The 11,926-nt window shown below is 38.6% G+C and overlaps 3 protein-coding genes across 4 annotated transcripts; 2 read left to right on the top strand and 1 right to left on the bottom strand.

Moving 5' to 3' along the window:
* The first annotated feature begins 26 nt into the window (after window positions 1-26).
* Window positions 27-4,399, top strand: LOC139807862 (F-box/WD repeat-containing protein 9-like). 2 transcript variants are annotated; one of them, XM_071769322.1, is made up of 7 exons: window positions 27-430; window positions 805-906; window positions 1,547-1,683; window positions 1,758-1,981; window positions 2,695-2,965; window positions 3,037-3,315; window positions 3,937-4,399. In XM_071769322.1, the coding sequence occupies exons 2-7, from the start codon at window positions 819-821 to the stop codon at window positions 4,051-4,053; spliced, it is 1,116 nt and encodes a 371-aa protein (XP_071625423.1). In that variant the 5' UTR covers window positions 27-430; window positions 805-818; the 3' UTR covers window positions 4,054-4,399. The 2 variants fall into 2 exon arrangements, with proteins under 2 accessions (XP_071625423.1, XP_071625422.1); XM_071769321.1 differs by having other exon boundaries at window positions 30-430; window positions 805-961.
* A 1,086-nt stretch (window positions 4,400-5,485) lies between these two features.
* Window positions 5,486-9,481, bottom strand: LOC139807864 (F-box/WD repeat-containing protein 9-like). The gene is made up of 7 exons (XM_071769324.1): window positions 9,146-9,481; window positions 8,604-8,769; window positions 7,872-8,020; window positions 7,574-7,797; window positions 6,595-6,850; window positions 6,242-6,523; window positions 5,486-5,952 (listed from the first exon to the last, which is right to left on the bottom strand). The coding sequence occupies exons 1-7, from the start codon at window positions 9,221-9,223 to the stop codon at window positions 5,875-5,877; spliced, it is 1,233 nt and encodes a 410-aa protein (XP_071625425.1). The 5' UTR covers window positions 9,224-9,481; the 3' UTR covers window positions 5,486-5,874.
* Window positions 9,482-10,550: 1,069 nt separating this feature from the next.
* Window positions 10,551-11,802, top strand: Mrpl21 (mitochondrial ribosomal protein L21). The gene is made up of 4 exons (XM_071769812.1): window positions 10,551-10,653; window positions 11,075-11,200; window positions 11,290-11,610; window positions 11,702-11,802. The coding sequence occupies exons 1-4, from the start codon at window positions 10,551-10,553 to the stop codon at window positions 11,800-11,802; spliced, it is 651 nt and encodes a 216-aa protein (XP_071625913.1).
* Window positions 11,803-11,926: the final 124 nt, after the last annotated feature.

Here is an 11,926-nt window from a genome sequence, read left to right as displayed (position 1 = left end):
TGTGCGATGGACGTGGATGCGGTGGATGATATGATGCAATATGATGCACCGAAAGCAGCGGTTCTTCCGTAGTTCCGTGTTTAAATTTACACTACCCTTAAGCATGGAACACATACTTTTGCATAACGCATAATACGTAAGCATAAGAAAACTGATTGGTCTATTTCCTTATGCACATGTGTGTATGGACCAATCAATTTTCTTATGCTTACGCATTATGCATTGCGCAGAAGTGTGTGCTCCCCGCTTCGCTTAACCCTTACCCTTAGTCCTCAGTCGCCTTCGTTGAACCACCGGGTGAGTTTCGAACAGATCGAGTGAAAATAATCAGATTCGCACGGTGCGAGAAAGAATGGGTAACGAGAATGCAAGCTGCGCCCACGACGACAATGAATATGCACAATTGTCATTGTTGCATCTCCCGGTGGAGGTTTGTATAAGAAGAAGAAAACGTCGATTTGGTCGTATTTCATGCACACGTGCGCGAAATTTTTTTTCTTAATCGTAGCTGTTATTTCGTCCGTCACACGCATTAAGCTCTTCAGAATGGATTCCGATCAGAATTATTCCATTTTCTCTAATAAATACAATAGAAATCTAGAAAAGAACTAAACAATTCCGATCGAAATCCATTCCGAAATGGTTCCGCAGTAAGTGTATACAGTAATCGCTTGTCGCTTGTCGATGAAGTAAAGTACGTGTTGAACTAGTGACGGTCAACTCTCTCTCTTTCGTTCTGTCCCCATCTCTTCCCGAACGTTTGTTTGATTGTGCGTTTAATTATTTTATTGTGCTGCATTTCAGATATTCCTGCATATATGTTCCTTCCTGGATGCGTCGACGTTACACAGTTTGAGCTTAGTGTGCAACAAATTCTACAAAGTTTTAAACGATGCGGAGTGGAAAGTGCGAATTAATCACATCTTATGGCCGAATGCTACCGACTCGCTCTTTTGTCCTGGTTAGCTCAAAATTGATAGCATCTTACGCCACGACTAATCCTTTTTGTTAAATAAATAAAAACAATGATAATAACTTTTTCTTCGCCAGTAAATAAATAAAAATCAAATAAAAAATTAAGCGACTCAATTGGCCAATTCTTATTTATTATAACTCACAACGTTTCAACCATAATCTGGTCCTTTTCAAGTGAGATATTATAATTTAATACGCAACACACATTAAACATCATGCGTCGCCAAACGTTGTATCTTAACTACATCGTGCAAACGTCAAGATGTTTAGTGCGTCAAAGAAATAAAAATGTAAATATGTAAAAATTGTAAAAATGTATAGCAAATTTAACCGAACATCTTCTCCACTATATATCCGTACCGTGCCATAATCAGAGTCACAATGTTGTCAGTATTGTAATAATCTGGTAGTAAGAACTTGAATAGAGCTCTCGATCTAGAACCCTCTTGTAGCTTATTTGTACTTAATTCAGGTTGTATGTACATGAACTTTTTGTTGTACTCATTGTCAGTATTACGGTACGAATAAGTTTTCATATTTCTTTGACATAAAAAGTCACGTGTCCTTACAGCGAGGCCCAACAAACTGTTTTGGAAGTTGTCATGCGCTGCGATCGAGAAACAAACAGCGCTGTGGAAACAGCCGGACTCTATGGAGAAATTGATGCTGATGAATTCCCATGTAAAAGCTGTGTTGTTGATGCACGTAGTAAGTAAGTGTATTATGTCAAGTGGACATATTTCTCCTTGGAAACCGATATATATAATGATTCTCGTTTTCAGGATGGAATCACTTATTTAGTCTGTCAGAAAGATCGCATCTTACTTTACAAAAAACTTTCTTATCGCGAGGAACCTTTTTACGAAGTCCGGGACTATCTCGACAATGTACCAAGTGACTGTCTGATGGCGATAGACCACACAGTCTACGTCTGCAGTTACAATAATATAATCAAATCGTGGGTGCTCACCAACACCGGTCTCGTCCATGACAGAACTTACGAGATGTACGTGGTAACAAAACTCTTCCTTTCGGCCGCTTCGCGATAAGAAAACCCAGCGAGGAGGATAATTCCTGTTTGTGGAAGAAATAATCGTTTTCCTCCAAATTATTCGAATGCAGATACCGCGTTTTGTGTTTCGCTTGACGAGACAGATGATTCGGAAATGCGTTTCTGAAGTTCACTCGTCAAGTCGTAGGTATTCACTTTATATTTACCACTTCATGCATATTTTTTTATCAGCCTATTCCAGGAGCGTGATCTCTGTGAAGGTAACCCCGCTCTTGTTGAATTTCGAGTTTTCTTTTAGCTGTACTGTATTGAACTACAATTGTCCTAATTTTCGCCGCAAATACGAGAACGATACGTTGAATCGCGCGTGTTCAAGAAAACTAAAACATATAAAATTTTGTTAGCTCGGCACTATTATAAAATTATTATAAAATTTTACATTTTTTAATTTCCTTTATTATAATTTAAAATATTGTTTTGGTATTTGCGGCAGAAATTAGCACAATTACAGTCAAATACAGCAAAGTTAAGAAAACTCTAAATTCAACAAGTGCGGGACTAACAAAGATTCCGTTTTTTTTTGTTATTTTCTAAAATATGCGCTAAGCTGTCAAGATGAGGTTTGCCACAAAATGGCAAAAATATAGAATAATATAGCACAATTAATGAAAAAGTAAAATTCAAAAAATGTGATTCTGTCTTCACAGAGAGCAGAGCAACAGAATAAGAGATTCGCTGATGTGCGTGTCTTCGTGTCCGGAGCAGGCCCTCTTTGCAACTGGCTCAAACCACGGGACAATAAACGTGTTCGATTCAAGATCGAGCAATAAGCCGATCAGGCAGTACAGGCCGTCGTACAGTAGATACGTGGATAAGCTAACCATGAACACGAAATACATCATGTCCGCCAGCGAGGACGAGACGGTGACGGTGTCCGTTTGGGATCAGAGAGCTGATCGGATCGTGAAGTCTATCACAGTAATTTCATCCCGTACTTTTTAACGTGGAGAAACGAGACCCGATTACGATGTCTAAGGTGTGATTTTTAGATTCCAGGTGAAAGAGGCGAGTATCCCACGTGCATGAGTATGCGACGAGATTGGGTTTGCGTTGGGAACTGCAAGAAGTTGCACATGCTAGATCTAACGAACGATTTTGAGCTAGTAAAATCTTATTCCACTGAGCATACGGAAACTCTAACGGGGGTGAGTCTGACGCACGGATGCCTGATAACGAGTTCCTGGGACGACACCGTCAGAATTTCGAGCCCTACGGATCCGCCAAAGCACATCGCTACTTTATGTCCAAAGATCGGAGCTATCGACAGCGTGAGTATCGCACGCGTAAGATTTGGCGAAAATATCGTAACATTGACTTTGAAGAAAAAAGTGTCTACGTATAAGATGAGAAATACAGTTGAAAAAGTGCAAGACACAGTTCGAACGTTGAAAATTAAATTTTTACTTACATTTAAATTATGAAATCAAGTTTTATCTTTATCTTCCGAATGTTGGTGAAGTCCTCCTTAAGGTGATCCTAAAGCCGTGATCCTAGCCGGTTTTTTTCAGTTTTTTCTTAGCACTAATCTTTTAATTGGCTTTATGGCCAATAGAAATGCAAAATTCTTGTCTAGAATTAAAGTACGCATCAAAATCTAGGTCATGGTGGTCGAATTTATATGTGGTGGTCGTCACGTATAACAAAAATATTAATTTTTTTTCGTTTTCGATATAAATTCGACCACCATGACCTAGATTTTGATGCGTACTTTAATTCTAGACAAGAATTTTGCATTTCTATAAAGCCAATTAAAAGATTAGTGCTAAGAAAAAAACTGAAAAAAAACCGGCTAGGATCACCTTAAGACTGACATTCTTCCAAGTCTTATCTTGCAATATCGTGAACTTTGTTAGATATTGTATGTAATTGTTCGTGTTTTTATGTTGCAGATGGACTACCTGAATGACACTCTCGCGATAGCAGGCGATAGTCTCGTTGTATGGCGCCCGAGAAATCAACGTGTTAACGAACCATCAATAAACAAAAAATTTCTATATGTGTTTTAGATAGCTATTCTACAGCAATATTGCTTTGATATGTAATATGTGATGTTCTTATTCTTTCTCAAGATACTGCTTTGATGCGTCTCTCTAATACGCAATGTGATAGATACCGTTTCGCGAAATTAGATGTAGATATATCGTTTTGTTAGAAATACGTTTCTGTAAAAGCTTCACTATAACATCGCTTATTATAAGCTAAGCTTATAATTATTGCGTATTCACGACGAGATCTTTTATGTTGAGAAAAGAATAAGCAAAAATATATTTTTTTATACTGTAATTTAGTGCCATAAGTATTTAAATATATTTATACATTGCATTATATCGTAAATACATATTATTACTCGTTTGTCGCTTTGCAAATTTTTCTGATAATGTGCTTTATATTTTAATATCATGCATTTCCTGCTCATGTTTACGTGCAGATTCGAGAAGCGGCGACGTTTAAAGATTCTTCGAATATCAGACACCTGTTTATAACATTTATATCCAAAGTATAAGTCGCGTTTATTCGAGTAACAGATAACGTTCTGAACGCGGAATAGAATTTAAAGTCTCCGGTATGTCGCGTAATGTATCGCATTTCGTTCCCATTGTCGGAATTCTTTACGTCACAATTCGATGGACACCGTTAATTAAGCTTAATAAATAAACAAGCAAATTTAATCAGCTTTCTCAACATGGAAGTGTCGAATACAGATCGACCGAGAGACGTACATTATTTTCGCGACACCCTGTATAGTGCGTCGGTCATGTGCGACGCACGTGGATGGTGGATGTATGATGCACCGAATGCAGCGGCTCTTCCGTAGTTCCGTGTTTACATTGGGTGCGTTCAGCCGATGCTCCGCTAGCCTAGCAATCGTGAGCAGTCGCTCGTTTTCGCTCGTTTCCTCTCCTTTGACTCAATGGATTAAAAGGAGAGGAAACGAGCGACTGCTCTCACGCAGCCAATGTAAAACACGGAACTACGGAAGAGCCGCTGCATTCGGTGCATCATACATCCACCATCCACGTGCGTCGCACATGACCGACGCCACCTATACAGGGTGTCGCGAAAATAATGTACGTCTCTCGGTCGATCTGAATTCGACACTTCCATGTTGAGAAAGGTGCGATTAAATTTGCTTGTTTATTTATTAAGCTTAATTAACGGTGTCCATCGAGTTGTGACGTAAAGAATTCCGACAATGGGAACGTAATGCGATACATTACGCGACATACCGGAGACTTTAAATTCTATTCCGCGTTCAGAACGTTATCTGTTACTCGAATAAACGCGACTTATACTTTGGATATAAATGTTATAAACAGGTGTCTGATATTCGAAGAATCTTTAAACGTCGCCGCTTCTCGAATCTGCACGTAAACATGAGCAGGAAATGCACGATATTAAAATATAAAGCACATTATCAGAAAAATTTGCAAAGCGACAAACGAGTAATAATATGTATTTACGATAATGCAATGTATAAATATATTTAAATACTTATGGCACTAAATTACAGTATAAAAAAATATATTTTTGCTTATTCTTTTCTCAACATAAAAGATCTCGTCGTGAATACGCAATAATTATAAGCTTAGCTTATAATAAGCGATGTTATAGTGAAGCTTTTACAGAAACGTATTTCTAACAAAACGATATATCTACATCTAATTTCGCGAAACGGTATCTATCACATTGCGTATTAGAGAGACGCATCAAAGCAGTATCTTGAGAAAGAATAAGAACATCACATATTACATATCAAAGCAATAATATTGCTGTAGAATAGCTATCTATAAAACACATATAGAAATTTTTTGTTCATTGATGGTTCGTTAAACACGTTGATTTCTCGGGCGCCATACAACGAGACTATCGCCTGCTATCGCGAGAGTGTCATTCAGGTAGTCCATCTGCAACATAAAAACACGAACAATTACATACAATATCTAACAAAGTTCACGATATTGCAAGATAAGACTTGGAAGAATGTCAGTCTTAAGGAGGACTTCACCAACATTCGGAAGATAAAGATAAAACTTGATTTCATAATTTAAATGTTATAAGTAAAAATTTAATTTTCAACGTTCGAACTGTGTCTTGCACTTTTTCAACTGTATTTCTTATCTTATACGTAGACACTTTTTTCTTCAAAGTCAATGTTACGATATTTTCGCCAAATCTTACGCGTGCGATACTCACGCTGTCGATAGCTCCGTTCTCTGATGGACATAAAGTAGCGATGTGCTTTGGCGGATCCGTAGGGCTCGAAATTCTGACGGTCCCGTCGTAGGAACTCGTTATCAGGCATCCGTGCGTCAGACGCACCCCCGTTAGAGTTTCCGTATGCTCAGTGGAATAAGATTTTACTAGCTCAAAATCGTTCGTTAGATCTAGCATGTGCAACTTCTGCTCGTTGTCCCCAACGCAAACCCAATCTCGTCGCATACTCATGCACGTGTTACACGCTTCTTTACCTGGAATCTAAAAAGCACACCTTAGACATCGTAATTGGGTCTCGTTTCTCCACGTTAAAAAGTACGAGATGAAATTACTGTGATAGACTTCACGATCCGATCAGCTCTTTGATCCCAAACGGACACCGTCCTGTAGCTGGCGGACGAGATGTATTTCGTATTCATGGTTAGCTTAAGCACGTAACTGTGCGGCCCGTATAACTGCCTGATCGGCTTATTGCTCGATCTTGAATCGAACACGTTTATTATTCCGTAATTTGAGCTAGTTGCAAAGAGGGCCCGCTCCGGACACGAAGACACGCATGTCAGCCAATCCTTTCTGTTGCTCCACTCTCTGTGAAGATAGAACCACATTTTTTGAATTTTACTTTTTCATTAATTGTGCTATATTTATACATTATTCTATATTTTTGCCATTTTGTGGCAAACCTCATCTTGACAACTTAGCGCATATTTTAGAAAATAACAAAAAACGGAATCTTTGTTAGTCCCGCACTTGTTGAATTTAGAGTTTTCTTAACTTTGCTGTATTTGACTGTAATTGTGCTAATTTCTGTCGCAAATACCAAAACAATATTTTAAATTATAATAAAGGAAATTAAAAAATGTAAAATTTTATAATAATTTTATAATAGTGCCGAGCTCTAACAAAACTTTATATGTTTTAGTTTTCTTGAACACGCGCGATTCAAAGTATCGTTCTCGTATTTGCGGCGAAAATTAGGACAATTGTAGTTCAATACAGTACTGAGTACAGCTAAAAGAAAACTCGAAATTCAACAAGAGCGGTGTTACCTTCACAGAGGTCACGCTCCTGGAATAGGCTGATAAAAAAATACGCATGAAATGGTAAATAAAGTGAATACCTACGACTTGACGAGTGAACTTCAGAAACGCATTTTCGAATCATCTGTCGTCAAGCGAAACACAAAACGCGGTATCTGCATTCGAATAATTTGGAGGAAAACGATTATTTCTCCCACAAACAGGAATTATCCTCATCGCTGGGTTTTCTTATCGCGAAGCGGCCGAAAGGAAGAGTTTTGTTACCACGTACATCTCGTAAGTTCTGTCATGGACGAGACCGGTGTTGGTAAGCACCCACGATTTGATTATATTATCTGAACTGCAGACGTAGACCGTGTGGTCTATCGCCGTCAGACATTCACGTGGTACATTGTTGAGAAAGTCCCGGACTTCGTAAAAAGGTTCCACGGGATAAGAAAGTTTTTGGTAAAGTAAGTAGCCAGTTAGCTTACTGACTAAATAAGTGATTCCATCCTGAAAACGAGAATCATTATATATATCGGTTTCCAAGGAGAAATATGTCCACTTGACATAATACATTTACTTACTATGTGCATCAACAACACAGCTTTTGACACTTGGGAAAAGCATTTCATCATCAGCATCAATTTCTCCATAGAGTCCGGCTGTTTCCACAGCGCTGTTTGTTTTTCGATCGCAGCGCATGACAACTTCCAAAACAGTTTGTTGGGCCTCGCTGTAAGGACACGTGACTTGTTATGTCAAAAGAATATGAAAACTTATTCGTACCGTAATACTGGACAATGAGTACAAAAAAGTTCATGTACATACAACCTGAATTAAGTACAAATAAGCTACAAGAGGGTTCTAGATCGAGAGCTCTATTCAAGTTCTTACTACCAGATTATTACAATACTGACAACATTGTAACTCTGATTATGGCACGGTACGGATATATAGTGGAGAAGATGTTCGGTTAAATTTGCTATACATTTTTACAATTTTTACATATTTACATTTTCATTTCTTTGACGCACTAAACATCTTGACGTTTGCACGATGTAGTTAGGATACAACGTCTGGCGACGCATGATGTTTAATGTGTGTTGCGTATTAAATTATAATATCTCACTTGAAAAGGACCAGATTATGGTTGAAACGTTGTGAGTTATAATAAATAAGAATTGGCCGGTTGAGTCGCTTAATTTTTTATTTGATTTTTATTTATTTACTGGCGAAGAAAAAGTTATTATCATTGTTTTTATTTATTTAACAAAAAGGATTAGTCGTGGCGTAAGATGCTATCAATTTGAGCTAACCAGGACAAAAGAGCGAGTGGGTAGCATTCGGCCATAAGATGTGATTAATTCGCTCTTTCCACAGTTTTGAGTCTGCATCGTTTAAAACCAGGTAGAATTGTTTGCACACTGAGCTCAAACTGTGTAACGTCGACGCATCCAGGAAGGAACATATATGCAGGAATACCTGAAATGCAGCACAATAAAATAATTAAACGCACAATCAAACAAACGTTCCGGAAGAGATGGGGACAGAACGAAAGAGAGAGTTGACCGTCGCTGGTTCAGCACACTTTACTTCATCGACAAGCGACAAGCGACTACTGTATACACTTACTGCGGAACTATTTCGGAATGGATTCCGATCGGAATTGTTTAGTTCTTTTCTAGATTTCTATTGTATTTATTAGAGAAAATGGAATAATTCTGATCGGAATCCATTCTGAAGAGCTTAATGCGTGCCCTGACGAACGAAATAACAGCGACGATTAAGAAAAAGAATTTCGCGCACGTGTACATGAAATGTGCGACCAAATCGACGTTTTTCTTCTTCTTATACAAACCTCCACCGGGAGATGCAACAATGACAATTGTGCATATTCCTCGTCGTCGTGGGCGCAGCTTGCGTTGTCGTCATCCATTCTTTCTCGCACAGTGCGAATCTGATTATTTTCACTCGATCTGTTCGAAACTCACCCGGACGTTCAACGAAGGCGACTGAGGACTAAGGGTGGTGTAAATGGCTGAGTCCAGCCGAACCTCTGCTACCCGTAGCGCACGTAAGCGGCGAGCGCTTGCTACGCAAATATTTGGCTGGACCACGGTCTTACACACAGGTCTGGAAACTCAGACCGATTTTGGTGGTGGGGGATGGTCGTTTTAGCAAGGAACAATTTATTAATTTATTTCACGGCGTTGTCACCATGCATCGCTGTCATCGCGAAGTGTAGATGGTAACCCATGGTAACGTGACAACAATCTTTTAATTGCGCTAAATTCAAGTGCATTTTTGAAAATGACATTTCATGACATTTTTTGATGACATTTCTTTGAGCTAAGTTGAAAGACTTTTTTCAGTTCTTGAGGACATGGACAGCGACATGGATTGAAAATAACATCTTTCTTCTGTAAATTTTTTTTTATATGACATTTTCTTTCTTTAAATAACTGTCACAGTGAAAAGGTTGGTATCGACCTTAATTGTGTGTACAACTGCGTTGATATTTCTTGGAATGAGAATGTAAATATTGTGAATATACTTGTAAATTAACTAATGGATTTTCAAAACGGGTTATTATTTACTTCATTATTACTTCCTCAAGACTCATAGCCTTCAACTTTTTAATTAATCTTATAAAACCGAGGCATACATAAGGTAAGAATCAGAATTAATACAAGTCGACCGCGCTCATACCGCGTCATCTTTAAATAATGTAAATTAAGAATAAATTATCAATTTATTAATTTGCGCATTCGTATAATAAAAGATTTCAAACGTTTTTCTTAATACAAAGTTATTTATTATTCCTTTCCTCATTTGGAACTTCAATTATTGCCTATCTGACACTCGCGATTTTGAATTTACTAATTACTATTTCCGTCCTTGTCCCCACCACATAGTACACTGACCGATGGCAGCGACTCTTGCGGTCACAAAGCGAGTTATTTTCTTCGTCGCTAAGACGACCATCCCCCACCACTAGAGTTTCCAGACCTCAAGACCTGTGTGTAAGACGGCTAATGCCCGTATCACACTAGCGATTGGCGATTGCGTCTACGTTTGCGTTTACGTCTCTTGACCAATCAGAAAGTAGCTGCTGGCGATTGCGATTTGCGATTTCCGTTCTGATTGGTCAAAAGACGTAGACGCAAACGTAAACGCAATCGCCAATCGCCTAGTGTGATACGGGCATAAGACCGTGGCACACCGTGGGCTGGACAGATCGCAGCCGGCAGCGTGTCGCGGCGATGGCCACTCTATTCGGTTTTACAAGACTTTTTAATTACGCGGCGAGTAATTGTCTGAGAAGAGCACTGGCACCGGCCGCAATTTGCAAGCAATATTATCCCGGTATGTAATTACGAATTATAATCTCGCGGAAACTGCGCGGGGCAGAAACCTAACCTCTCCTTCGAATGCAAACATAACCTTCCTCTCCGTTGCACAACTTTTTCAAGAATTTTAATTTTAAAGATTGATAGAATAATATCGACGTTTCGTTACATTAGAACTTTACGATAAATCTATTAATGTAATTTTATATCAAGTAAATTATACACGAATTCTCTGAGACAAAGTATATAAAATCATCCAGCAAGATTTTACACGGTACAAGAAAGAGATGTTGAGAATTACATTTTATTGTATTACAATTTTATGATAAACGTATGAACATAATTTTATCAAGCAATTTATACACAAATTTTGGTAACTAAGTCCGGCAAGACTTTACGTGGCATAAGAAAGTTATTGAGAAATAATCTTGTTTCAGCATTGAGATTGTGGGAGACGCCAATAGCGGAGTATCGGGTGACTAGACCACCATGGATGAAGCCAATTCCGGATTACCAAACGGAAGTACAGGAGTGGGACGAAGAGAGGGAGAAAATATGCACCGGTTGTTAACATAACTTATTTTGCATAAGTCTGTACGAACGCGATTCAATCTTTGTAGATCAGTTCTAACAGATAGCATCTTGTTCACAGACGTGACGAATGAGATCAACAATCAGATCGCAACGGACAAGGTAGGCCGTATGTTCGCGATCGTGCAAGTATGCGGGAAACAGTTTAAGGTGACGCAATACGACATTATAATTATCGAGGGATTCTGGCCGCCGAACATAGGCGATACACTGAAACTGGAGAAAGTATTGATGGTCGGCAGTAAAGACTTCACCCTCATAGGCAGGCCGATCCTGAACAGAGAATTGGTCTCGATCGATGCGACGGTTATAGAGAAGACTCTGTCCCACACGAAAACTCGCTTCAGGTTCCGGCCGAGGAAACAGTATCGCCGTATAAACTGTAAGATACTAAAATAGGAAGAAGAGACGATATATTCTTCTTTCGCTTCTCGCTTCATTCATATTAATACGCTCGACGTTTTATCTTTCAGTCTACAGAACACAGCACACGATGCTGCGGATTAACTCCATAAATATAAACGGGAACATTGACGAGAAGAAAGAAGTGGAGGGATTAGATAGAATATATTAACAGTATAACGTGTGTATATATATTAATAAAAATATGTCTAAATATTACATGTTATTCTTAGATAGTAATCAGAGTATCAGAATAGAAGATAAAAATTATTTATTTCAAGAAAGTCGAACGATAG

Source organism: Temnothorax longispinosus, chromosome 2 (assembly GCF_030848805.1).
Source record: "Temnothorax longispinosus isolate EJ_2023e chromosome 2, Tlon_JGU_v1, whole genome shotgun sequence".
Classification (NCBI taxonomy): Eukaryota; Metazoa; Arthropoda; class Insecta; order Hymenoptera; family Formicidae; genus Temnothorax; species Temnothorax longispinosus.
Note: the sequence above shows the minus strand (reverse complement) of the source record. Positions and strands in the feature narration are given on the sequence as shown.